This window comes from Eleutherodactylus coqui, chromosome 4 (genome assembly GCF_035609145.1).
Source record: "Eleutherodactylus coqui strain aEleCoq1 chromosome 4, aEleCoq1.hap1, whole genome shotgun sequence".
Classification (NCBI taxonomy): domain Eukaryota; kingdom Metazoa; phylum Chordata; class Amphibia; order Anura; family Eleutherodactylidae; genus Eleutherodactylus; species Eleutherodactylus coqui.
In genome coordinates this window covers 273,554,529-273,581,872 of record NC_089840.1, presented here as the reverse complement: position 1 = coordinate 273,581,872, position 27,344 = coordinate 273,554,529, and the positions used below count along the sequence as shown (strand labels likewise).

General features: G+C 45.7%; 2 protein-coding genes across 2 annotated transcripts in view; both read left to right on the top strand.

Moving 5' to 3' along the window:
* Window positions 1-27,344, top strand: part of LOC136626704 (uncharacterized) — a 244,542-nt gene that overhangs the window by 100,104 nt on the left and 117,094 nt on the right. Inside the window, 4 exon segments of the mRNA XM_066601717.1 lie at window positions 5,377-5,439; window positions 5,810-5,912; window positions 12,826-13,833; window positions 13,894-14,051. Coding sequence (XP_066457814.1) covers window positions 5,377-5,439; window positions 5,810-5,912; window positions 12,826-13,833; window positions 13,894-14,051 — 1,332 coding nt within the window.
* On the top strand, window positions 647-5,365 carry LOC136624484 (gastrula zinc finger protein XlCGF66.1-like). The gene is made up of 4 exons (XM_066598467.1): window positions 647-726; window positions 4,586-4,718; window positions 4,900-5,079; window positions 5,169-5,365. The coding sequence occupies exons 2-4, from the start codon at window positions 4,662-4,664 to the stop codon at window positions 5,307-5,309; spliced, it is 378 nt and encodes a 125-aa protein (XP_066454564.1). The 5' UTR covers window positions 647-726; window positions 4,586-4,661; the 3' UTR covers window positions 5,310-5,365.

Sequence of the window (27,344 nt, the reverse complement as noted above, 5' to 3'; positions counted from 1 at the left end):
CTGTGATTGGTTGCTATATATTATACCGCTGAGGTAAAATGAATGCTGCGCTGTGATTGGTTGCTATTTCTTACATTGCTGAGGTAACATGAAAGCTGCGCTGTGATTGATTGTTAGTAGAGATGAGCGAGCGTACTCGCTAAGGCAAACTACTCGAACAAGTAATGCCTTATGCGAGTACCTGCCCGCTCATCTCTAAAGATTCGGGTGCCGGTGGGGGAGATCTCTCTCTCTCCCCCCTGCTCACTCCCGCAACTCACCGCTCTCCCCTGCCGGCAACCGAATCTTTTGAGGCACTACTCGCTCATCTCTAGTTCTTATAACTAAAAATATCGTGGCTCCACAATCCCTCGAATGAATAAATAGAATTAAATCGACTCTTTGAAATGTTTTCCATATTAAAATGAATAATTTCAATAAAAATGACACAATGTAAATTCAATGTTGTCATAAAGAGCTTCCTTGAATTTGTTTTCTGCGCAGCAGCGCGTCACGGGTACGCTAGTGTATATATATATCTGCCCACATGTATATTACACACTCGGCTCGGCTCCATCCACTCTCTGAATACATCCTCACACAGCAGAGTCCTGCATCCACTGAGCGGAGAGACCTGGTCATGTGACCCCTTGTCTCCTCCCACACACTGATCACATGACGGTGACATCATCACAGGTCCCGTAAGCACAGAACAACCCCACGGCTCTTGCCTTGCTGCACATGGAGGTATGTGGGGGTCACAGCTTCCCCTTGTGGAGACCCCGGGAGGTGCAGGAGATCAGCAGCCATGTAACGCTCCTCTGGGGAGTCTGGGATGTACATAGGAGATGGTACAAGGCCTCTGCAGCGCCCCCTATTGGCAGGCCTGTAACATGACTGGGAATAGAAGCCTCCGGAAGGCAGAGAACATCTCCAGCTACAATCAGGATTATTCGGCCTCCACTACAAATTCACTTTCTACAATCCGTACAAAATCCCCCCAGAAGAATATAAATAAGTGACACAACTGATAGAACGAGCGCTTTCCCCAAATCCCCACAAAATGACCCTTTTTCTGCCTCCTGCGGCCCCAGAATCCCCCATGAGGTCTTTAGTCCTGGGAGCCCCTTCTGCTGAGCGGCTGCAGACGGACAGCAGCTTCTGCCGGCGCTCCGGAGGAGTCTTACCCCGTTCCTCGCGGCCGCCGGCTCACTGATGCTCTGGGGTTTGGGAGGTGCAGCCGCCATCTCGTCGCTCCAGAATCTTCCGTCTTCTGAAACCAGTAAATCCCCCAGAACTTCTCGGCTCGCAGCTCCCGGCTGGATGTGCTGTTTGTAGCATTTAGCGGAAGCGCTGGACACGTTTTGGCCGCCCGATCCTTCTTCAGCGGCCGGACTCCTACAAATCACTGGGGAAGAAATAGCGGATAACATGTTGTATCTTCATAGCGTCATAAATCCCCCTGGTTAACCCCTTCCTGCTCCGGGGCTTATATGTACACGCTGGGTGAGAAGGGGCTCCTGTGATTGGATGAACAATTACATCCTATGGTCTTCTATGGCCTGACTGCTGGCCTCCCGCTGCAACAGCCGGGATCGGTGAGAACATCAGTGCCAGTTGTTGATCGCAGCATGTGAAAGGCTCACAGAGAAAGAACCATTTAAACGAGTGGGTTGCCATGGCAAATAAATGCCAGCCAATGGCGTCTAGGTCTGTGATCACTAGGATAAGCTTTGATGCGCTGCAGTACAGAAGTATTGCAGTGTATTATCAGAGCGATCATAGCATCACCGCTTCAAGTTTCCTCCAGCGATATAAATATATAATAATAATCGTTATATGGCACCAACATATTCTGCAACACTTTCAAACATGGAAGAAATGCAAACAATACAACAATTACAATGTGAGATGCAATCGGTTTGAATCAAATGAGATGAGGGGGGAGGGGACATGGGGAACATATCAATAGGGGATTTCATGTGGAAATCAGTTAATTAGAAAGCAAACAGGGAGGGGCGGTAAGGAAGTGCAGGGGTAGAGGTTTATGTGATAGGCAGGGTGGAAGGTGTGGGGAGTCATAGGGAGGGGCGGGGGACTAGGTCAGAATTTTGTATGCCTCCCTGAAGAGATGCATTTATAAGGCGCACCGGAAATTTTGTGCATCGGAAATTGTCCGGATGCCTTGAGGTAGAGCATTCCAGAGGATGGGTGCTGCTCTGGTGAAGTCCTAGAGGCGAGCATGTGAGGTTCGTATTACAGGGGTGTTTAGTCTGAGAGTGTTAGTGGATCGGAGTGAGCGGGCTGGGTGGTGTACGGACAGGAGGGAGGCGATGTATGGTGGCGCAGCACCATGTAGGGCTTTGTGAGTCAGGTAGAGGAGTTTAAATTTAGTTCTGCAGTGGATGGGCAGCCAATGCAGCGACTGGCATAATGCAGAGGCGTCTGAGTAATGTCTGGATAGAAAAATGAGCCTAGCTGCCGCATTTAGTATGGATTGGAGTGGAGCGAGTCTGGTGCGGGGGAGGCCTATGAATAGCAAGTTGCAGTAGTCAAGTCTGGAGTGGATGAGGGCCACAATGAGTGTCTTTAGCGTGTCCGTGGTTAGGAACGGCCGTATTTTAGCAATATTTCTGAGGTGCATGTGGTGTGTTTGGGCCAGAGATTGGATGTGGGGGATAAAGGAGAGGTCAGAGTCCAGTGTGACCCCAAGGAAGTGGGCATGCTGTCTGGGGGTTATGATGGTGCCAGACACTGGAATTGAGATGTTGAGTTGGTTGGAAGGCGTAAAGACGAGGAGGTCAGTTTTAGACAGGTTAAGTTTGAGAAAAAGGGAGGACATAGTATTAGAGACAGCGGACAGACAATAGGTGATATTTTGGAGGAATGGTCCAGAGATCTTATGAGAAGAGGTGTCATCAGCGTTGGGTGTCATCAGCATACAGATGGCATTGGAGGCTGAATTTGTGGATGGTTTGTCCAATTGTGGCAGTATAGATAAAGAAGAGAAGGGGACCAAGGACCGAGCCCTGGGGTACCCCAACAGCGAGAGGAAGTGGAGAGGAGATAGAGCCAGCAAAAGAGACGCTAAAAGAGTGGTCAGAGAGGTAGGAGGAGAACCAGGACATAGCCGTGTCCTTTAGACCAATAGAGTGGAGCATAGTGAGACGGAGGTCATGGTGGACAGTGTCAAGTGCAGCTGAGAGGTCAAGGAGGATTAGTGGGGAGTAGTCACCTCTTTACTTTGCCGTAATCAGATCATTTGATACTTTTGTGAGGGCAGTTACGGTCGAGCGTAGAGAGTGGAAACCAGACTGGAGGGGCTAGAGGAGTGAGTTGTCAGAGAGAAAGCGTGTGAGGTGGGAGTAGACCAGGCGTTCTAGTAATTTGGAGATGAAGGGGAGGTTTGAGATGGGTTGGTAGTTGGCGGCATCAGTCGGGTCAAGGGTTGGTTTTTTAAGCAGAGGGGATATGATGGAGTGTTTAAATGAGGAGGGGAAGGTGCCAGAGGTTAGGGAGAGGTTGCAGATTGTGTTGCTGTGAGAAATGAGAGCTGGGGAAAGGGACCGGAGGGAGAGGGTGAGAGAAGCTAATAACCATCCTGAATGGAATGAACCTAGGAGGGGGATTTTTGCATCAGTGGATAATATGAGAAATCTGGAGCAGAGATAACACACTGGCCTGGTGACCTCCTAACACCAATTTAGAGACCATAAAACATTTGATCCCCTATCAGTGGACTAATTAAATATTTGCTCATCTACTTTGCTGTTATGGTATTGTTTTCAGTGCATCTTGATCACACCATGTCTGTGCCTTTTCATATGTGTGTGCGTGTATGTCTGTATATATTGTGGCAAGTTGCCCGAGATTTCCTGCTTACTTTCCCCAGCCCAGGGGTGGCAGCACCATAATGATGTCCAGAAACACCAGGTAAAGTCCAAATGCTGGTTCCTCCAGCGTTTATTTCAGCATAGCAACATATTCCGTAACCATACAGTCCAGCATATCATATGCAACTTCACACTGTTGTCTGCCACAGTGCACACAGCAACGCAAACCGCTTCAAGCGGACCTTCCAGGAAGGTGACTTTGCCCCGTCAGGCGATGAGCGAGGGGCCAACTACTCCCTGTCAGCTCCGTGCTTCCAGGTCCCTCACAGACCAGCAGCAGGTCTATACAGACCTCACGCCCCACAGGTCTCAATGGACCTAAGATCCACAGGCTTCAAGGACACTGAGTTAGTGGGGGAGGGGAAATTTAAACTGTGTAGCCACACCCTTGCAGGTGCAGGTTAACTAAGCCAAACACAGTGACTGTGCTCAGAGGCCCCCTACAGGCCACTCTTACTACTGCACTGTCACATAATATATATAATTATAAAAATTATAATATAGGCCTCTTCGGATCTATTCCATTTAAGCCTGAGGAAGAACCTTGAGTAGGTTCGAAAGCTCACTGTAACATCCTTATTTTTGTTAGCAATTAAGAGGTAAGACATCTACAAGATTACTTGGTTTCTCTTACTGAGAACAATCACATTTTGAATCCACTATAATCCAGAGATTTGGGGTGGCTTACATTGTCTCGTTTTCTCTCCATTCAGGAGCCTCAGCTAATATCTTCTTTAACAGATCATTTTCCTGATTGACTCAACCAGGATATATAAGAACAGGGACAAGATGGCGGAGAGTATATTCAACCTCACCCTAGAGATACTCTTCCAGCTTACAGGAGAGGTGAGAGATTCTGGGGATTCATAAATGCCGGAAAAAAGAAGAGCTGGTTGTACTTTAATTTTTTTTTGTCAGAATGAAAAAAACACAACAGATCTATTATAAGGCAATTGGAGGTTGTTGGGGGTCATTATTGTCTGTCATCTAACAGAACCAAAACTCTGATCATTTTGTTTGTAAACAGGATTACACGGTAGTGAAGAAAACTTCTAGTGATGGCTGTCAGGCCCCGGTGTCTGATGGATGGGGAAGACCCCTGAGCCCAATCACAGGGCCTCCACCTCACCCCCTGATACTGCAGGAGATCAATGAGCAGAAGATCCTAGAACTCACCAACAAGATGATTGAGCTGCTGACTGGAGAGGTGATGCTGCTGGGAATGCTGGGACATTATACAGTAACGCTATGGCGGTATAACGTGTCTGGGTGATGACGGTATCATTGTGTTGTCAGGTTCCTATAAGGTGTCAGGACGTCACTGTCTATTTCTCCATGGAGGAGTGGGAGTATTTAGAAGGACACAAGGATCTGTACAGGGACGCCATAATGGAGCACCACCAGCCCCCCTCATCACCAGGTAATAGACAGGACTAAATCCACATGGCCTTTATTATTTGTATGTAGAGAATGAATTCAGTGGCTGTCTGTGTTTTCTGCAGGTAGATCCAGTAAGAGAACAGCAGCGGAGAGATGTCCCCGGCCTCTTCTTCCACAGGATGATCAGGTAGATGGAGAGAAGGTCTCATGAAATCTCCCCTCTGGTCTGTAGGACGACTGGGAAGGTCTTGTGTTCAGTCTTATTATATGATTGATACTTGTGTAATGAGAAAGCTGGAGATGGCAGGATTACAGCCGACCGCAGACATTAGATCTCCACATCTTATTACTATTTTCTGGTTCTGGAGACTTCTGGTTGGAATAAAGAAGCAACAGGTTGGAGTTATACAGGAGACCTGCAGCTATTTGGCCCAGATCACTACTGCTGTCATGTCATTCCGGCTCCTCATACTAATTAATGACCTTTTCTGGCCATATAAAACCTCCCACACGACTTCTCCAACTGTGTGATGACTTTTACAATATTTGTTTCCCAGCTTGTGAATCCGGATGAAGATCTGATCCCTATTGATGCTACAGAGACACATGTGAGGAGGGATCAGCCGTGTAAGGAGGAGGACCCTACAGATGACCCCCCAGGTGAGACTACATGTAGGGAAGAGTCTGTGTTGTCGGGGTTTTCAGCTTTATATTCCCATATTCAGCCAAAGAAAATGTAAAGAATTTTTTTATTATACGCTACTCAAACAAATTAAGGGAACATTTCAATCACATTTAGTGTAAAGCTATCAGTCCCGCACATGGAGACTCCAGATAGCGGTTTTTTTATCCATATTAAAAAAGTCACAAATTGAAAAAAGATTGCGCCCCCTGTGACACGTTTCGGACCAACACTCAGTCTTTAGTCATAGTGTATGAACAACCATTTCTGACCATGGATTCCCCCCACATCATACAATCACAGATCCGTGGGCGGCCCATGTACCAGCAATATAGTAAAATACCTGCATACACAAATAATACCGTCCGGCAGGAGATTAATAAGACAACTACAAACACATCAAAACGTCGTGTGCATACTAATACAATTGATAACATTATTTCCTTTCTAAGGTTTAACCCTATAGGCACCGTGTTTACAGATGGAAGATCCATTGTGCCTCACGGTGTCCTGCAAGTGTTCTAATATTCTACTTTTCTGTTTTCTACACGTACATCCCACATAGGATAACTTACAGATATCACATGTGATCATACAGACCGCACATCGGATATTACAATTTATATATTCTTTAATTTGAAAATTGTTATTTAACGTATCGGAAAACATTTTGGGTGAAGAAACGCACGACTTCTTGATTTTTTTAGTTGTCTTATTAATCTCCTGCCGGACGGTATTATTTGTGTATGCAGGTATCTTACTATATTGCTGGTACATGGGCCGCCCACGGATCTGTGATTGTATGATGTGGGGTGACTCCACTGTCATGTTCTTGTTATAAAGGGTTGTCCACAGGAGATACGCATATACTGTGACTAAGGAGTTTTTCTGGTTTGGGGCTGTATGGTGTTTAGTATTGATTAACCCTTTTATGACCAAGGGTCATTGATGCGCCTGCATTCAGGACACATGCTGTAGTTCCCGTACTCCTACTTTATTTTTTGGGGAACATATCTACATCATGTAATGTGCCGTATAATGTATTATTAAACTTCTAAAAATCTCTGTGGGTGAATTGGAAAAACACCACAGCAGCTCCAGTTGGGGGTGTTGATGGGTCATTTCTACAGTTTTCATGGTGCAGTAAAAATGACATGTTGTTTTATTTATTCTGAGGGTCAGTACGAGTACAGTGATGCCAATTTATACAGTTCTTTTATATGTAGGAATGTTTAAAAAATAAATACCTATTTTAAGAAAAAATCGTATCCTTTTAATGCTATATTTTACCCGCATTATTTTTTTTTCATTTTCTCATTCACTGGACTGTGTGAGGGCTCGCTTTTTGTGAGGTGACCTGTAGTTTGTATTGGTACCATTATGAGGAACATAACTTTTTGATAGCTTTTCATTCAATGTTTTTCTTGGAGTGACCAAAATAAATGCAATTCTTCCATTGCATATTGGTTTTTTTTTCTGAGGGAGACCTAAGAAGACCTTTATGGATGTAGTAATAACAATTATATTTTTTTATTTTATATTCTTATAATCATAATAAAAAAATCTTTTTTTATCGATCATTGCATTGGCAGACACAGCTGAAGACCGTGGGTATAGCTACTGCCACTAGGAGGCGGGCACTAAGCAAAAAAAGTGTTATCTCCTCCTACCAGCTATGCCCTCTGGCAGAAGCCAGCTAATCAGTTTTAGCTTAGTGTCCATAGAAAGCAGACTTCTTCATTCACCGGTATTCAGTTGTTATCCTTCCGGATCTGGGATTACAGGACTGGCTCAGGATTCTCCCGGTTACCCCATTGATGATAGCAAACAGACTGGCATTAACCCTTTTGTTGCTGGCTCAACCCTCAGAAGACCTGACTCGTCAGCTATATTGGGCCCCCCTTTTGTAGCACTGCTACTCAAGGCTGGTTAGTACAGTAGGAAGTCCTAGAGCTCTACGGTGTTTGGTGATTACATGAATATTCTCTCCACTGAGGTAAGTACTCTTTCCCCCCCCCCCCCTCTCTTCCTTCCCCTTTCTTCTTCTCCCCCCCCCCCCCTACCACCACCACTGGTGCTACAACCACCTTTCTTAACTCCACTCCTATCTCCTCACCAGGACCTCTCTGTCTATTCTGAGCCTCCTACCAAATGCTCCTTGACATGGCAAACCCCTGGGTGGCTTGAAGGCTTCCCTACTGGAAACAGTTCAATTTTCTCCTCCTTTGCTTTCCTCCTTACAGCCTGGGAAACAGCTGTGATGTTTCTGCTGGAGAGGAAGCTGTGTATCTTGTGGCTACAGCCTATGGGAATGCTGGAGGACTCCTTCTCTTGGGTCCTTATACCAGGTGGCACTGATTTTCATTGCCAGTTAGTGACTAGCCGAGATTATTTTGTAAGCTTCTGGTGGTAAGATTTCTCATCTACCACAAAATAAAGCCAGCCGTGCATGATTCTGCACTGAAGTAGAGGCCTCAGTTTTGTTCCTTTTGTCGCTCCAGCCTCCGGACATTGGATAGCAAAAAATCTTTCCAAGCTTCCTTACAACCCGCTTCTGACCTGGTGTCTCCAATAACTATACTCCAAGTCTGCCTCTACTGAATCTTCCGTGTGTGTGGCAGTCTCCAACCAAGGCATCCAGAGTGGGCGGACGACTTTCCTTATTCAGGGAGACCTAACTCGCTAATTTCTCAGACATCTGGGTTCAGGAGATCATCTCTTCTAGCTATGACATAGTTTTCAAACGGCTTCAGTTCCAGAATTCTGAGTTCATCTTTCAAAGGCCAACGCTTTAGATTATGTGATATACACACAATTGTCCCTGTTTCCCCCTCAGAACAGATTAGGGGTTTTTATTCCAATCTCTTCATGTTACCCAAGGAGGATGGCACTGTACGACCTGTTCTGGATCTAAAGAGGTTAGATCATTATGTCAAGGTTCAACACTTCCGCATGGAGTCGTTGAGATCTCGCAGGGCCTTCTGTTCACATCGTATAACAATTAGGCACGTCTTCTTGTGAACACTAAGATAACAGTCAATTCGTCTAGCCCTTGATTGGTCCCCAGGCCACCTCCCCCCAATCAACTATTCTTTTACTATATCACCGCGTACTGACTGAACATAGGGATGGGGTCTACGTCATAGTAAGTGTTCTAATGAACGGGATTTCCATTATATAAATTGTAAGGAGAGAAGCAGGAAGAGAGAAGAAGGAAAAAAGAGAAAAGATATGGAAGCAATCTGAATGAGTTAAACAGATATGTCAGAAAAACAAGACACTTCGACAATAACATACTACACACATATACACAGACAAAACCAAAAAAAAAAGGGGGGGGTATAATTAAGGTAAAGGGGGGCACCTTTTTCAGTCCCTAACTCCAAGGGGCCTGTGTCCCCTTCAAGGCTTGTGAGTGAGTCTAGTAAAACAGACTTGTAAACTCTGCTGAAGATTCGAACATAATCCAGGGCTGCCAGGTTTTTCTATATTTTTCCTTTTGTTTTTCGGGCTCTCGAGAGTGCTCCGCACATAACTCCTCCATATGGTTAAGGTATGACATTTCTCGCTGCCATTTCCTCATTGAGGGAACTTGTGTGGTTCGCCAGTGGCGAGGGATGACTGCTCTGGCTGCTGCAATACAGAAGCGGAGCAGATCTCCCTTTTGTGCACTAATGGAGCCCGGCAGAATGGATAGGAGAGCTATCGGCGGAGTATTGCTAATAGATTTCCTGCACATTGAGTTGTAGGTGGCAAACACCCTGTTCCAGAAGGGCCGCAATTTATCGCAACCCCACCAAATATGTAGTAGAGTGCCTCTATCAGTCCCACAGCGCCAACACATGTCCGACACCGAGGGGAATGTCACGTGTAGTCGCGTCGGGTATCTGTACCATCTAGCCAACACCTTGTACCCTTTCTCCTGGGCAGCGCATGCCCTGGTCAACTTGTGTTTGAAGATAAATGATTTTTGCCAGTCACTCTGCGTGATTTCCTCCTCTAGCTCCTGTTCCCAAGCCCACTTGAAACCCGGACTAGTGCGACTAATCTCTTGCATCAGGAGGCCATATATTTGCAATAATACGTGTTTCAGAGGGGACCACAACTCAAACAAGCTCTCGAAGGGTGTCAATTCCGCACCCGGGGTGTCGCTTCCCTCCCAAGGTGTAAGGAAGGAACGTAACTGAAAATACTCGAGCCAGGAGATGCGGATATCTCCGAATCGGTGTTTGAGTTCCTGCAGAGAAGAGATTGGTTACCCTCCTAGGACCTGCTGGACCCTGGTGTCCTCCTGATTCTCCCAACCCAAAAAGCCTTCTCGCTCCCTCCCTGGTGGGAAAGCTGGGTTATTAAATAATGGCGTCAAAGGGCTATTTTCTCTGGACAGTATCTGTTGACGTATTTGTACGTCCCATGTTCTAACTGTACCCCTCAGGAAGTAGTTTGAACCTACAGATTGGGCCCTGTCTTCTTTTTTCACCCATGGGAGTAGCCTCAGGGGAACTGTATAATCTGTTTGCTCCAATGCTATCCATTGTTTGTTGTTGATGTGATAGTGCCAATCTAGCAGGTGCGTAAGAATCGCCGCCGTGTGGTAGTTTTTAAAGTCGGGTAAACCAGTTCCTCCTTTCAATATGGGGTACGATAACGTGCACATGCTAACTCGTGGTCTCTGTCCACCCCAAACGAATCTGATCAGTGCCGACTTCAGTTTGTTAAAAAACGTTTGGGGTACCGTAAGTGGGATGGTTTGAAAAATGTATAAGAATCGGGGTAGGACATCCATTTTAATGGTATGTATCCTCCCAAACCATGACAAGACTCTGGTGGAATAGGCGGAGAGGTCTTTTAGAGTGCGGTCCAGTAGTTCATGGAGAATAGTTTAGAGTAGTTCGATGGAATGTGTATTCCTAAGTATTTTATAGCCTCTTGTTGCCATTTAACCCCTTGAGTGGCGGGATTCCTACCACCCTGTCGTGCCCACCAGGGCAGGTTTTTTAAAATGGTCTAATCATTGAATTTCAACTAATTTTGCAGTTGCGTCTCAAGAGCCATAACTTTTTCATTTTTCCATTGACATGGCCATATAAGGGCTTGTTTTTTGCGGGACAAGTTGTGATTTTTTTAAACAGGGGGGAGGAAAAAAAGAAATGGGGAAAAAAGAAAAAAAGGGGCCATGTCATTAAGGGGTTAAATAATGCATTAACTTCCTTCTCTGGGTCATTACGACGCATGGATACCACATGTGTGATTTGTATTTTTGATTTTTTTACAAAGTAAAGGGAGACAAGTGTTTTTATTATTTTTTTTATAATTTTTAAACTTTTTAAAAAAAATTTTTTTTTTTGTCCCTTTAGGGGACTTCCACAGGGACCCATCAGGACCCCTGATCACATTCTGGGGGTCCGATGGTGACAGCCCTTTACATGCTGCAGTGACAGCCCTTTACATGCTGCAGTCACATAGACTGCAGCATGTAAGGGGTTAACACAGCAGAGACCAGAGGTTCTCTCTGATCTCTGCTGTAAGAGCTAGTACCTAGCTGTCCTCTGACAGCTAACAACCAGCTCTCCCTGCCACAGAGACCATCGGCTTGCTTCTGACAAGCAGATGGTCTCTATGGCATCCTGTAAACAAAGCAGGAGATTGCCGACATATCGGCAATATCTTCTGCTGGTTTTTCAAAGCCCTTGCTTTGTTCTCTGTGGGTCTGTGCAGGCAGAGCACACTGTCACAGCTTGTGGCATTGTGCTCTGCAGCTCCTATAGTGATACATAGCCCGGAAATCTTCCGGGCTATGTTGCTATGAGCAGTGGAGCTCGTCCCGGAAAATTTCCTGGCGTGCCACTCAAGGGGTTAAAGGGAAAGTGTGCTGTTATGTTTTTTTGTTTCTGGGCCCAAGGATATATTTAGAGCTTCAGTTTTGCTGTAGTTAATTTTAAAGTTGGATAGGTGACCAAATTTTTCAAATTCTTCAATCAAGGAGGGCAGAGTAATTCGTGGTTGTGTAATGTATAGCAGTACATCATCAGCATATAAGGCCGCTTTATACTGGGTCCCTCCCACTGTCAGTCCACTGATGTTCGGGTTATTTCTGATTGCCGTCGCTAGATGCTCCATCACTAAGACGTACAACAGGGGGGACAGGGGGCAGCCCTGCCTGGTACCATTCCTGATGTGTAAGGGGGAGGAGAGTGTGCCATTTATCCTAACCCTGGCCGTGGGTCAAGTGTACAGAGCAAGAGTTCTAGACAAAAATTTAGGACCCAACCCTATCTGCTTGAGGGTTGCCTCCAGAAACTCCCAGTGAACCCTATCAAAGGCCTTCTCCGCATCTACCGACAACAGACACATTGGATTAGCGCCATCTCGGGCCTTATCCACAAGAGGTAGGGTTTTTATTACATTGTCTCTGAGTGAATCTGTTTATAAACCTTCTAAAACACATTGCACTTCTCTGTGATTCCTATACTGTTTGTCCTGTGGCCATAGAATGAAAACTGGAGGTGTTCCTACTCTCCCAAGAAACCTGAATAATGTGTGATACTTTCTTCTAAAAGCTCCTGTGCTTTGTAACCTTATAGTTGTTTGAGCCGAGGATAAGATCAGCAGCTGAGAGCTCCAGCTGTATGTACTAAATACAATTTAGAGATGAAAAACACAAAAAATAAGCTTATTTGCTAAAATAATTGGTCTATTAGGATGGTTGTCAGTAGATTAGGTGCTCTACAAATTATTGTGGTTCCTGTCAATAGGAAAACCCTTTTTACATTTGAAATTTAATATAAGCTTTACAATTTATATGAACATGTTATATACAAATGCAATAATCGATCAGTATAATTGTAATGTAAAATTCAAAAATATTAAAATCCATGTTATTTTTGGCAGATGACGACACCAGGAGCTCAGAGGGACATCTGATATCAACAGATTGTAAAGTGGAGGATCCTGATATCATACAATATGCATATGAAGAGCCTGCTGTTATACCAAATATACCCTCAACCCTTCACTGCAAAAATGTATTCTCTGATCCTTCAAAACAGGTTCCCTCTTCTGATTCATTACAGAATGTTAAACAAAATAAAATGTACAGAACAGATGTTGATCATCAAAGAGTTCACACAGGGGAGAGGCCATACTCATGTTCTGAATGTGGGAAATGTTTTAAGCAGAAATCACATCTTGCTGTACATCAGAGAATTCACACAGGGGAGAAACCATATTCATGTTCTGAATGTGAGAAACAATTTACCAATAAAGGAGTTCTCGTTAGACATCAATTAAGTCACACAGGAGAGAAGCCATATTTATGTTCTGATTGTGGGAAACGTTTTAACCGGAAAGCATATCTTCTGTTACATCAGAGAATTCACACAGGGGAGAAACCATATTCCTGTTCTGAATGTGGGAAAAGTTTCAACCGCAATGCACATCTTTTATTACACCAGAGAGTTCACACAGGGGAGAAGTCATATTTATGTTCTGAATGCGGGAAATGTTTTAAGCAGAAACCCCATCTTGCTGTACATCAGAGAATTCACACAGGAGAGAAGCCATATTCATGTTCTGAATGTGAGACACGATTTAACTATAAATCAGATCTTGTTACACATCAGAGAATTCACACAGGAGAGAAGCCATATTTATGCTCTGAATGTGGGAAACGTTTTAACCGAAAAGCACATCTTTTGTTACACCAGAGAGTTCACACAGGGGAGAAGCCATATTCATGTTCTCAATGTGGGAAATGGTTTAATCATAAATCACATCTAGATTTACATCAGAGAATTCACACAGGAGAAAAGCCATATTCATGTTATGAATGTGGGAAATGTTTTAACAAGAAAGCAGCTCTCATTATGCATGAGAAAATTCACACAGGTGTAAAGCCTTAATCATGTTCTGATTGTGGAAAATGTTTAAGAAGAAATAAACATTCTTTAAACATCAGAGATTTCAGATGGGGGGAAAAGCCATTGTCATGTTTGGAATGTGGGAAATGTTTCACAGAAAAATGTTTTCTAATTAAACATGAGAAAATTCATGTAGGGAAGAAGCCATTTTCATGTTCAGAATACGAGAAATGTTTTAGCCTGATATCGCATCTTGCTGCACATCAGAGAATTCACACAGGAGAGACTATGAAAACACTTACCTAGGAAAGACCATTTTAATGGTTTGAATTTGGCAAATGCAGCGCTCACAAATCTCATCTTGTTAAACATCAAATAACTTAAGAAAAAAAAATCAACATTAAAAGTCAAAGTGAAGTCACATGTATTACAAGATGATTAGAAAATATATTCAACTGCCATATAATGTCTTATCTAAAAATCAACCAGAACCCAGATAGCACATCTATACACCAACCATCTGTATAGAATATTTTACATTAGTGTATAGAATTAAGTCTCAAAACTTGTAACCAATCACTAATAAATGTGTAAAACCTTACATGCTTGTGTTCTATAAATGGTAAGCTATCACCTCAGACCTCTGGAGATGAGAGGGAGCTGATAGGGGTTATGTGTAGAAATAGTGAGGAGAGAACTACACCAAGGATCCCGGACTTTGTGGAACTAGTTGGGACACTTTCTGGTTTTCAAAAAGATAATTTCATTGGAGATCATCAAACATCTTACAGCACTGAGACAGACTGCAGAGTCTCCCCTCCATCCATCTCTTCACTGCAGTTATGTGTATCACAATATACAGGTATGATATTTCCACTGGTCCTCATCAGGAAGAGCCATCAGTCATACCCGAGATGTAGCTGTAGCACAACCTCTTTAAAAGAAGAAGAACTCAGTCTAGAAGGTACAAATTCTGGGCCGGGACCATTGTAGCAGCATAACTTCAGCAACCAACTTCTGTTATCAATGACATTGTGATGTAGGAACTCTACCGAGCTTAAAAAGTCTTCAAAGTGTAAAGAAACTGATTGAGTTCATCCTTCAATAAGACCCCATAGCACTCATACCTTGCAGTTACAATCTGGAGCCGAGGAGGGTCCAGTGCTCCTCCAAATGTAGGCAACTCACAGTCCCTTTACTGCTGCAAATGCCATTGTTAAAATACTAATCTTTTCTCTGGAAGATTCTCCTCACTCCTCACACCATGTGATAGTCAGCAGATGCTGTATGTGGTGTGAACCTATACAAGAATCAGCTGGTGTCAAGTTGTGCTCCTGGGACATTCAGTTCTATAGGTTTTCAGAAGTACACTTCCACAGTTGTGGGATGAATTTTCTTGCTTGGTGTGAAGTTCTCCAACCAGCCAATCACCAACCACCTGCTGCATATAAATACCAGCCTCTCTTTCTAGAGGGTGCTGGTCACTTATTCCTATTGCTATTCTACCTCATTCCCTCTATGAACCTTGGTTTTCGGAGTTATGCATGGTCTGCCATGTTGTTGCTTACTTGCATTAGGTTCTGGATACGATTCTCTGTTGTTGGTGTGAACAGCAACATATGTGTCTGTGTAGGTGACCAGACTCTTGGTGTGATCTGCTCCCTGTTCAAGGTGTATGTCCCTTGTCTATTTGACTGTGTGTGAACTGTGTCCTATTCAGCATATATGCTGTGTAGCACCTATAGTGAGACAGGCATCTAAGTTCCAGCGTGGGGCCTTTCCTTTTGAGATAATCAACCCGCTTGTAGGCAGGACTCCTGGGATTAAGTTGTCTAGTTAGAATAGGGACTCCTGAGACAATGAGGACACTTTTCATGGACTTGTGAGCTTAAGTCTATTAAGCAGCTTAAATAGGAACCAGTACCTCATACATACTTTAGCTATTCCATCTGCTTGTGTGTGTTGGTATTCTAGGTAAATGTTTTGGTGGTTGTCAGTTGTTGTTGGATGTCTACATAAGTCCTGCTTTCAGTTCAGTTGGTCGTGGTGGTTGGAGCGGTGTCCAGATCCTCCTGGAGTTTGCTGTGCATCTTTCAGTTAAGTTGCAGTTTATTTCTAGAGATGAGCGAGTATACTCGCTAAAGGCAATTGCTCGAGCGAACATTGCCTTTAGCGAGTATCTCCCCCGCTCGAGACTGCAGGTTCGGGTGCCGGCATGGGGGAGTGGTGAGTAGCGGCTGTCAGCAGGAGGGAGCGGGGGGGGGGGGGGGAGAGAGAGATCTCCCCTCCATTCCGCCCCGCTCTCCCCCGCAGCTCCCTGCCCGCTGCCGGCACCCAAACCTGCAGTCTCGAGTGGGGGAGATACTCGCTAAAGGCAATTTCCTTTAACGAGTATACTCGCTCATCTATGTTTATTTCCCTTTCTCTTGGTTATTCATACTGTGGTTTGGAATTATTTCTTGCCTACTGTCAGGGTTAGGTAGTTGGCCGAGAGGCGTTCAGCAGATTTGCACTTTTCCTAGCTGTCAATCTGCTGTTAGGTAGGGATCTTTCCCAGTTAGTAGCAGGGTCAGCTGTTCCTCTTAATTTGTGTTTTCCTTTGTTGAATAGGGGTTTTACTGCAGCATTGAATTTCCCATTTGTCTGATGTAGATACAGTCTTGCATCTGTCCTGGGCGAGGTGTGCATTGCGCCCAAGTCAGCTGGGCTCTGCAGTTCTACCATCAACAGGAAACACATTGAAAGATTGAAAGAGAAACACAACCATCTACTTGCAAGACACCACGAACCTACTGAACAAACTGTCAACCGTAGGTCCCCAATAGCGCCATCCTGGCCACTATGGATGTGGAATCCTTGTATTCCCAAATCCCACACGAAGATGGACTGTCTGCAAGGCACACCTTGAGGCCAGTGGGGTCGCCTCTGACGCAGTGCTACAACTCACAAGATTTATCCTCACACACAATTCTTTCTCCTTTGGCAAAAAGATATTCCTGCAACTCACCGAAACTGCCATGGGCAGTAAAATGGCATCACAATATGCAAAGCTGGAGGGTGACTTTCTGGCCTCCTGCCCCAGCAAACCATTGGCCTACTTCCGCTACATTGATGACATCATGATCATCTGGACCCACACCGAACAGGAATTAATAAAATTCCATGAGAGATTCAATGCGCCCCCCATGTACATTACACATACACTACCGTTCAAAAGTTTGGGGTCACCCAAACAATTTTGTGTTTTCCATGAAAAGTCACACTTATTCACCACCATGCGTTGTGAAATGAATAGAAAATAGAGTCAAGACATTGACAAGGTTAGAAATAATGATTTGTATTTGAAATAACATTGTTTTTACATCAAACTTTGCTTTCGTCAAAGAATCCTCCTTTTGCAGCAATTACAGCATTGCACACCTTTGACATTCTAGCTGTTAATTTGTTGAGGTAAGCTTGAGAAATTGCACCCCACGCTTCTAGAAGCATCTCCCACAAGTTGGATTGGTTGGATGGGCACTTCTGGCGTACCATACGGTCAAGCTGCTCCCACAACAGCTCAATGGGGTTCAGATCTGGTGACTGCGCTGGACACTCCATTACCGATAGAATACCAGCTTCCTGCTTCTGCTGTAAATAGTTCTTGCACAATTTGGAGGTGTGTTTAGGGTCATTGTCCTGTTGTAGGATGAAATTGGTTCCAATCAAGCGCTGTCCATTGGGTATGGCATGGCATTGCAAAATGGAGTGATAGCTTTCCTTATTCAGAATCCCTTTTACCCTGTACAAATCTCCCACCTTACCAGCACCAAAGCAACCCCAGACCATCACATTACCTCCACCATGCTTAACAGATGGCGTCAGGCATTCTTCCAGCATCTTTTCATTTGTTCTGCGTCTCACAAACGTTCTTCTTTGTGATCCAAACACCTCAAACTTGGATTCTTCCCTCCACAACACTTTTTTCCAGTCTTCCTCTGTCCAATGTCTGTGTTCTTTTGCCCATCTTAATCTTTTTCTTTTATTGGCCAGTCTCAGATATGGCTTTTTCTTTGCCACTCTGCCCTGAAGCCCAAAATCCGGCAGCCGCCTCTTCACTGTAGATGTTGACACTGGTGTTTTGCGGGTACTATTTAATGAAGATGCCAGTTGGGTACCTGTGAGGCGTCTGTTTCTCAAACTAGAGACTCTAATGTGCTTATCTTCTTGCTTAGTTGTGCAACGCGGCCTCCCACTTCTTTTTCTACTCTGGTTAGAGCCTGTTTGTGCTGTCCTCTGAAGGGAGTAGTACACACCGTTGTAGGAAATCTTCAATTTCTTAGCAATTTCTCGCATGGAATAGCCTTCATTTCTAAGAACAAGAATAGACTGTCGAGTTTCAGATGAAAGTTCTCTTTTTCTGGCCATTTTGAGCGTTTAATTGACCCCACAAATGTGATGCTCCAGAAACTCAATCTGCTCACAGGAAGGTCAGTTTTGTAGCTTCTGTAACGAGCTAGACTGTTTTCAGATGTGTGAACATGATTGCACAAGGGTTTTCTAATCATCAATTAGCCTTCTGAGCCAATGAGCAAACACATTGTACCATTAGAACACTGGAGTGATAGTTGCTGGAAATGGGCCTCTATTCACCTTTGTAGATTTTGCACAAAAAACCAGGCATTTGCAGCTAGAATAGTCATTTACCACATTAGCAATGTATAGAGTGCATTTGTTTAAAGTTAGGACTAGTTTAAAGTTATCTTCATTGAAAAGTACAGTGCTTTTCCTTCAAAAATAAGGACATTTCAATGTGACCCCAAACTTTTGAACGGTAGTGTATATATAGCACCCCACATGTAGATTACACACACAGATATATATAGCACTCCACATGTACATTACACACACATATATATAGCACCCCACATGTACATTACACATATATATAGCACCCCACATGTACATTACACACACACATATATATAGCGCCACACATGTACATTACACACTCATATATATATAGCGCCCCACATGTACATTACACATATATATAGCGCCCCACATGTACATTACACACATATATATAGCACCCCACATGTACATTACACATATATATAGCGCCCCACATGTACATTACACATATATATAGCGCCCCACATGTACATTACACACATATATATAGCACCCCACATGTACATTACACACACACACATATATATATATACCACCCCCATGTACATTACACACACACACACACACACACACACACACACACACACACACACATATATTGTAGACCACGGCAACCCTGGCTCACGCCTCAAACGCGCTTTATCCGGCAGTGCTCTAGAAGTGCTGAATGGCTGTGGAGGAAATCGCAAACGTCCGCAGACTTCCTCCACTACAAATTCATGCTCAGAACCTACAACCTCACCCTCCACCATGCCAAACAAGTCTATTTCACCTCTCTACTCTCCTCACTATCCCACAACCCTAAACGGCTCTTTGATACTTTTCACTCCCTTCTCAGCCCTAAACCGCAGTCCCCTGTGACAGATCTCAGTGCTGTAGAGTTAGCTGCTTACTTCAAAAAGAAAATTGATGACATCAGTCAGGAAATAACTGCCCAACCCCAGACTAGCCCCGACCCTAGTCTTGTCAGCACTGCATCTAGCTCCTGCTCACTGTCTGTACTCAGACCAGCGACAGAGGAAGAAGTCTCCAAATTGCTCTTCTCTGCTCGCCCCACCACCTGCGCTAGCGACCCCCTCCCCTCACACCTCCTCCGTTCCTTCTCCCCAGTGGTCATCTCCCATCTCACCACTATATTCAACCTCTCTCTGACCTCTGGCATCTTTCCCTCTTCTTTCAAACACGCCATCATATCCCCACTGCTAAAGAAGCCGACTCTGGACGCGACTGATGCTGCCAACTACCGACCCATCTCAAACCTCCCCTTCATCTCCAAACTACTAGAACGGCTGGTTTACTCCCGCCTTGTAAGCTATCAGAGAACTCTCTCCTAGACCCCCTACAGTCTGGCTTTCGACCTCAACACTCGACAGAAACTGCCCTTACAAGGGTATCCAATGACCTACTGACAGCCAAATCGAGGGGCGATTACTCCCTACTGATCCTCCTCGACCTCTCCGCAGTATTTGACACTGTTGACCACAAACTCCTCCTCAGTATGCTACGCTCCATTGGCCTAATGGATACTGCCCTCTCCTGGTTCTCTTCCTACCTATCTGACCGCTCTTTCAGTGTCTCCTTTGCTGGCTCTACCTCCCCTCCTCTTCCCCTTGCTGTTGGGGTCCCCCAGGGCTCTGTCCTCGGCCCCCTTCTTTTCTCTATCTACACAGCCCCTATTGGACAAACCATCAGGAGATTTGGCCTCCAATACCACCTGTATGCTGATGACACCCAGCTATACACCTCTTCCCATGACCTCTCTGCACCTTTCCTCCAAAACATCACTGTCTGTCCGCTGTCTCTAACACTATGTCCTCTCTCTACCTAAAACTAAACCTCTCTAAAACTGACCTGCTGGTATTTCCACCCTCCACTAACCGACCTCATCCTGACATCTCCATCTCAGTGTGTGGCGCCACCATAACTCCTAGACAACATGCCCGCTGCCTTGGAGTCATATTTGATTCTGATCTCTCATTTACCCCCTACATCCAATCTCTCGCCCAAACATGTCAGCCGCACCTCAAGAACATCGCAAGAATCCGCTCTTTTCTCACTGTGGACACGCTAAAAACGCTTACTGTTGCCCTCATCCACTCCCGGCTCGATTATTGCAACTCGTTGCTGATCGGCCTCCCCTGTACCAGACTCTACCCTCTCCAATCCATCCTGAATGCGGCAGCCAGGCTCATCTTCCTGTCCAGCCGCTACTCGGACGCCTCTGCCCTGTGCCAGTCACTGTACTGGCTGCCTGTCAAATACAGAATTCAATTTAAACTCGCTACCTTCATCCACAAAGCCCTCCACAGCGCAGCGCCCCCCCCATATTGCCTCCCTCATCTCAATCCATCACCCAGTCTGGGCTCTCCGCTCTGCTAACGAAACCAGACTAAGCACCCCTTTAATTCGAACTTCTCATTCCCGCCTCCAAGACTTCTGCAGAGCAGCACCGGTCCTCTGGAACGCACTACCAAAGGCTACCCGGGCAATCCAGGACTCGCAGAACGTCAGACGTGCTCTAAAAACGCACCTCTTCAGGGAGGCATACCGCATACCCTAAACAAACCCCTCTGTACTCTGCCTGATAACATGCTCCCTGACCTACTGACTGCAATCCCTGCTAGCCATCATAAACCGCTCCTGCAGTCATACCGATTCTGCCGTCACACGGCTAAATGTCTGACCATTGTCTATGTGTATATCACCCCCAACTCTCCACCTCGCCATACCGTGCACATCTCCAGCCCCTTTACCTTCTGTATCCCCCCATTACTTGTAGTATGTAAGCTCATTGGAGCAGGACCCTCACCCCTACTGTTTCCATCAATTGATTACTATGTAACCGTGGTTCTGTAATGTTTGTACTTTTGTCTTTCTGTATCCCCCCCGTCTATGTAAGCGCTGCGGAATATGTTGGCGCTATACAAATAAAGATTATTATTATTATTATATATAGCACCCAACAAATACACACATATATAGGGCCCCATGTACATTACACACACACACATTTTTAATATAAGTGTGTGTGTGTGTATATATATATATAGCCCCTCCATTGTACATTACACACATATATGGTGCCTCACATGTACATTACACGCTCGGCTCTGCTCCTCCCTCTCGCACACGCTCGGCTCTTCTCCTCCGTCCCGCACACACTCGGCTCTGCTCCATCCACTCCCTGAATACATCCTGATGGGACACATAAACTGCAGGTCACACAGCAGAGTCCTGCATCCACTGAGCGGAGAGACCTGGTCATGTGACCCCTTGTCTCCTCCCACACACTGATCACATGACGGTGACATCATCACAGGTCCTGTAAGCACAGAACAACCCCACGGCTCCTGTCTGGCTGCAGGTGGAGGTATGTGCGGTCACAGCTTCCCTTTGTGGAGACCCCAGGGAGGTGCAGGAGATTAGTGGCCATGTAACGCTCCTCTGGGGCGTCTGGGATGTACATAGGAGATGGTACAAGGCCTCTGCAGCGCCCCCTATTGGCAGGCCTGTAACATGACTGGGAATAAATGCATACGTCCCCGACGCACGCGTCTGCGCTCCTCCGCCCCCGACGCACGAGGCCGCGCTCCTCCGCCCCCGACGCACGAGGCCGCGCTCCTCCGCCCCCGACGCACGAGGCCGCGCTCCTCCGCCCCCGACGCACGAGGCCGCGCTCCTCCGCCCCCGACGCACGAGGCCACGCTCCTCCGCCCCCGACGCACGAGGCCGCACTCCTCCGTCTCCTGCGCAAAGTGTATTTGCGGATTTGGCTGCACTTTGTTATGAACTCCATTGATCTTTATGGTGAAAACCCGCTCCATCTCCACAACATTTGCGCATTCGCAGCAGAAAAATTCAGCTACATATAAAGGAGATTTGTCAATGCTCATTCACTTAGACCGCCTGCAGACGGCCGGATCTGGCAGCGAGAATTCTCACTGCGGGACCTGACCCGAGCGCCTGCAGAGAGCAGCGCGTACTCACCCGCGGCCCCCGGACAGCCAGCGGCGGGTGAGTGACATATCTGTGCGGGGCTCTGCAAGCCCCGTACAGAAATAGAGCGTGCCGCGATTTGTTTGCCGCACGAGATTTTGCGCGGTCGTCTGCATAGAATTGCGTATGTTAACGCTATCCCATGCAGGCTTCCAGCGGCGGAAATCCCGTCTGCAGGCGGCCTTACCTCGTACTGTGAATGCTGCTGAATCTCTGCAGTGTTTCCTGCAGTGTGAAGGCGGCCTGATCCTTCAGTCAGTTGTTGGTAGATGTGAAGCTGAACGACGGTCATTCAGTGTAAAGACGGCCAACGATTGGACGATAAATGGGAATTCATTTGTGTATCATTTTGTCCAGGCATAACAACCTGATGACAAACAGCCCAAGTAAACAGGCAGTGGTTCATCTATTAATGACCTGTTCACAGTGATGCAGGCGAGTGGCCACAGAAGATCTTTGGCACGCTCTGCCTTCATTCACTGAACAGCTATGGCTCTTGTGTGAAAGCATGAGATTAACCCCTTAGTGAGCCAGCCTGTTTGCGCCTTAATGACCAGGCCACATTTTAGAAATCTGACATGTGTCCCTTTAACAGAATAACTCCATAAAGGTTTTGCATATCCCAGTGATTCTGACATTGATCTTTCGCCACATGTTGTACTTCATTTAGGTGGTGAAAATAGACCGATAGAACTTGTGTGTATTTACTAAGAGCACCAAAATTGGGAAAATACTATCATTTTTTCACATTTTCAACTGCATATTAACATAGTATGTAAGGCCGAATGAAGACAATGTCCATCTAGTCCAGCCTGTCTATCCTCCTGTGTTGATCCAGAGGAAGGCAAAAAACCCCAAGGCCAGAAACCAATTAGCCCTTTTGGGGAAAAAATTCCTTCCCGACTCCCTAATGGCAATCAGACTGTTCCCTGGATCAACCCCTAATAGTTCCTATCTGCCTGTATACCTCAAATATGTGCAAACACAGTGTAGAAATTTTTGCTCAGATATATATTTCCATCTGTTCACTTTATTCTGGATGCACGTTTGAAAAACTTTCATTTTTTTTAACCATGTAGGAGACGTACAAATTTAACATTAATTATCAACATTTTGAGGAACACTTTGTTTTCCTGCACCAAGTCAAGATTGCAAAGGCTCATAGGTGTCAGAACTATAGATAACCCCATTTTATAAACTACACCCCTTAGTGTATTCACTGAGGGGGGGGTCAGGAGTATTTTGACCCCACAGTTTCTTTTCAGGAATTAATGCAATTTAGAGTAGAAAAAATAAAATTTCATATTTTTGTAAATTTGTAATTTTTAACACAGGATTTTTTTCTATAGTGGACATGAAAATGAGGATTTACACCTCAAAATGCATACTCCCGTTTGTCCTGTGTTCAGAAACATACCCATTGTCGCCCTAATCTTCTGTCCGTATGTACAACGGGGCCCAAACCGAAAGGAGCAGCCGGTGGCTTTCAGATCAGACATTTTGCTTGAAGGCATTTTAGGCCCCCTTGCTCACTTGCATCTCAGTGTATTCATTGAGGGGTGTCAGGAGAATTTTGACCCCACAGTTTTTGGATAAATCTAAGCAAAGGAGAAGGAAAAATTACTATTTTTGTTTTTTTGGATTTCAGAAACATGCCCATTGTGGCCCTAATCTTATGACCGTAGGCACAGACTGAAATGAACATAAAACTTCAGCTGTTTTTTAACTTTTACGTGATCGTCATTATCCACTAGATGCTACTCACTGCGGCCCACGGTCACTGCTCCAGGCTATCGGCTATTATTGTTAGATAATAGAAAAGACATTTTGAGAGTAAGGGCGCCTGCACACGGGCGGAAATCCCGCGGCGGGATTTCCGCCACTGAAAGCCTGCATAGGATTGCGTTAATAAATGCAATCCTATGCAGACGGCCTATTTCTGCAGAGCCCTGCACAGAAACGTCACTCACCTGGCCGCCGGCTCTGGTCTGCGCCGGCAGCCGGCGCATGAAAGAGCTGGGGCCGCCAGGCGCGCGAGTACGCCCCCGTCCCTGCAGGCGTTCGGGTCGGGTCCCGCGGCGAGAATCCTCGCCGAGGGATCCAACCCGCTCATCTGCAGGTGGCCTGAAGGTGATGAATGAGTGGAACAGGTTACCACGGGAGATGGGGAGTTCTCCTTCAATAGAATTGTTCAAACAAAGGCTGGACAAATATCTGTCTGGGATGATTTAGTGAATCCTGCACTGAGCAGGGGGGTTGGACCCGATGACCCTGGAGGTCCCTTCCAACTCCTTCATTCTATGATTTCATACCCCTGTTTGTCCCGTGTTCAGAAACCTACCCATTGTGGCCCTAATGTTATGACCGTAGGCACAACGGGGCCCAAACCGAAATGAACATAAAACTTCAGCTGTTTTTTAACTTTTACGTGATCATCATTATCCACTAGATACTACTCACTGCGGCCCACGGTCACTGCTCCAGGCTATCGGCTATTATTGTTAGATAATAGAAAAGACATTTTGAGAGTGAAGGTGATCAATGAGTGGAACAGGTTACCACAGGAGGTGGGGAGTTCTCCTTCAATGGGAGTCTTCGAACAAAGGCTGGACAAATATCTGTCTGGGATGATTTAGTGAATCCTGCACTGAGCAGGGGGTTGGACCCGATGACCCTGGAGGTCCCTTCCAACTCTACAATTCTATGATTTCATACCCCCATTTGTCCCGTGTTCAGATACATACCCATTGTGGCCCTAATCTTATGACTGTATGCACAAAAAAGCCCAAACCGAAAGGAACATTAAACTTTAACTGTTTTTTAACTTTTACGTGATCGCGATTATCTATTGGATAATGACGATCACGTGACCGGAGACCACTTACTTCAGCCCACGGTCTCTGCTCCAGGCTCTCGGCTACATTTAGTAGCCAGGAGCAATGAGATTTAAAATCTCCCAGGCCCTCCCTAGGTTCTGTGCTTGCGTCCGTCCTTTTGACGATGAGCGCATGCGCCGAAGCTGGGAGAGATCCGCAGATAAGAATCCCATTGGGAAACATTGTCAGGGGCCTTAGGTAAGTAATTTCACCTCCCCTCATGGTTCAGATCCGTGATGGCGGGTGAGACTTTAGCTTTTTTTTAAAACTTTTATGTGATCGATGTTACCAAATGGATGGTGATCACGTTACCGCGTACCACGACCCCACTTGAAATCTCCAGGCTCTCGGCTGCTTTTCGTAGCCAGGAGCAGAGAGATTTTAAAATACCCCGGCAATCCGTGGCTTTTGCGCATATGTCCACCATTTTGGCGAAGGGCGCGTGCATAGGAGGTCTGCAGATAAATCCGGGGGCCTTAGGTATGTAGTTTCATCACCCCTCACAAATATGACCCGTGAGGAGAGTTGAAAGTAAAAATTTTTTAAACTTTTTTTCTGATTTTACACTTATCTCTTATACATTGGATAACGGTGATCATGTGATCGGGAACCACATACAGCAGTTCCTGGTGACCCTTCTCTGCTCTCAGCTACTCATCCTAGCCGGGAGCAGAGAGATTTTAACGTTGCCAGACTTCCCGGCCTCTTGCACGTGTGCATGACGTATGACGTATGGCGTGCATGCGCAGATGCCGGTGTCAGGTCCTGGAAGACAAGAAGCCACAGGACATCGCAGAGGATGGGGGTGAGTACTCTCAGCTCCCATCACAGATCCGATCCATGAGGAGAGCTGAAACGTTAAATTTTTTAAAACTTTCTATTTACTTTAATGCGATCGGCATTATCCATTGGTTAACGGCAATCGCATGACCGGGGTCATTCACCGTGGACACCCATGACGGCTCCAGGTTGTCAGCTGCCTCCGGCAGTCAACAGCATGGATCTGTCACGTCCACAGCCCACGTGGCTTTAATCCCCAGAGCGAGCGTGTTTTTATGGCCCTGGGGATTAAACCCCACTTAGGCAGGATGTAAAAACAGTTGAGGGTGGTTACTAGGGGGTTAAATGCCCAACGTCGTCATGTGTAAAACTACCCTAAGGGTAATTCGTTTTTTTATGGTTTCAACGCTGCAGTTAATTGGTAAGGGTGGACACCCACTGGCGATTTTTTTTTTCTCCACTGCGATGCGAGTCTAAAGTTAAAGTCTCGCATCGCAGTGCGAGAAAAAAATCGGCATGATGCCGGGATATCGGCATCACGACGGCATATCGTCGGTGGTTTCAATGGGGCCAGCGGCAGCAGCGCTAGCCCCATTAAAAAGAGATGGGGAATGCCACGGACTTCTGCTACAGCTGTGGCAGAGGATTCTTTCATCCCCCACAGTCCCCGCGGGGATGAAGGAAACTCCTGCCACAGCTGTGGCAAAAGTCCGCGGCATTCTCCCTATGCTTTCAATGTGGCTAGCGCTGCTGCCGCTGGCCCCATTGAAACCACTAGCGATATGCCGGTTCTATACCGGCCTCTTTCTTGCGCTGCGAGGCGAGAGTTTTCTCGTGCTCTAGCAGCGCAAGAGAGAAAATATCGCAAGTGTGCCCTAACCTAACTGTTATATTTTAGAACCAGGAATTTCATCCCTCTTGTTAAGCATGTAGCATTGTGATCACAGTAACTCAATCACTGCTGGTTCCCAAACCCTCTATTAAGCCCCATTTACACACAACGATTATCTTAAAAAACTATTAGTATACAAAAAAAACTTGAGCAACTTTTTTGCATACAAATGCTGAGCATGTAAACGTACAGATAACCATTAGCAATCTCCTTAATTTCCCCTTATTAGCTCTGTAAACTCTGTATACACTTATAGGGAAACATGGGCTACAAAACTTCTCGAGTCGCGGGCATATCACCGGACCCGCAAGGTTTTTGCATCGGGTTGTTGCA

Coding starts and splice junctions, on each gene's coding strand:
- LOC136624484 (XM_066598467.1), top strand. CDS start 4,662: ATGGCGGAGAGTATATTCAACCTCACCCTAGAGATACTCTTCCAGCTT. Junction 4,719..4,899: donor TCTTCCAGCTTACAGGAGAG/GTGAGAGATTCT, acceptor GTTTGTAAACAG/GATTACACGGTAGTGAAGAA. Junction 5,080..5,168: donor TTGAGCTGCTGACTGGAGAG/GTGATGCTGCTG, acceptor TTGTGTTGTCAG/GTTCCTATAAGGTGTCAGGA.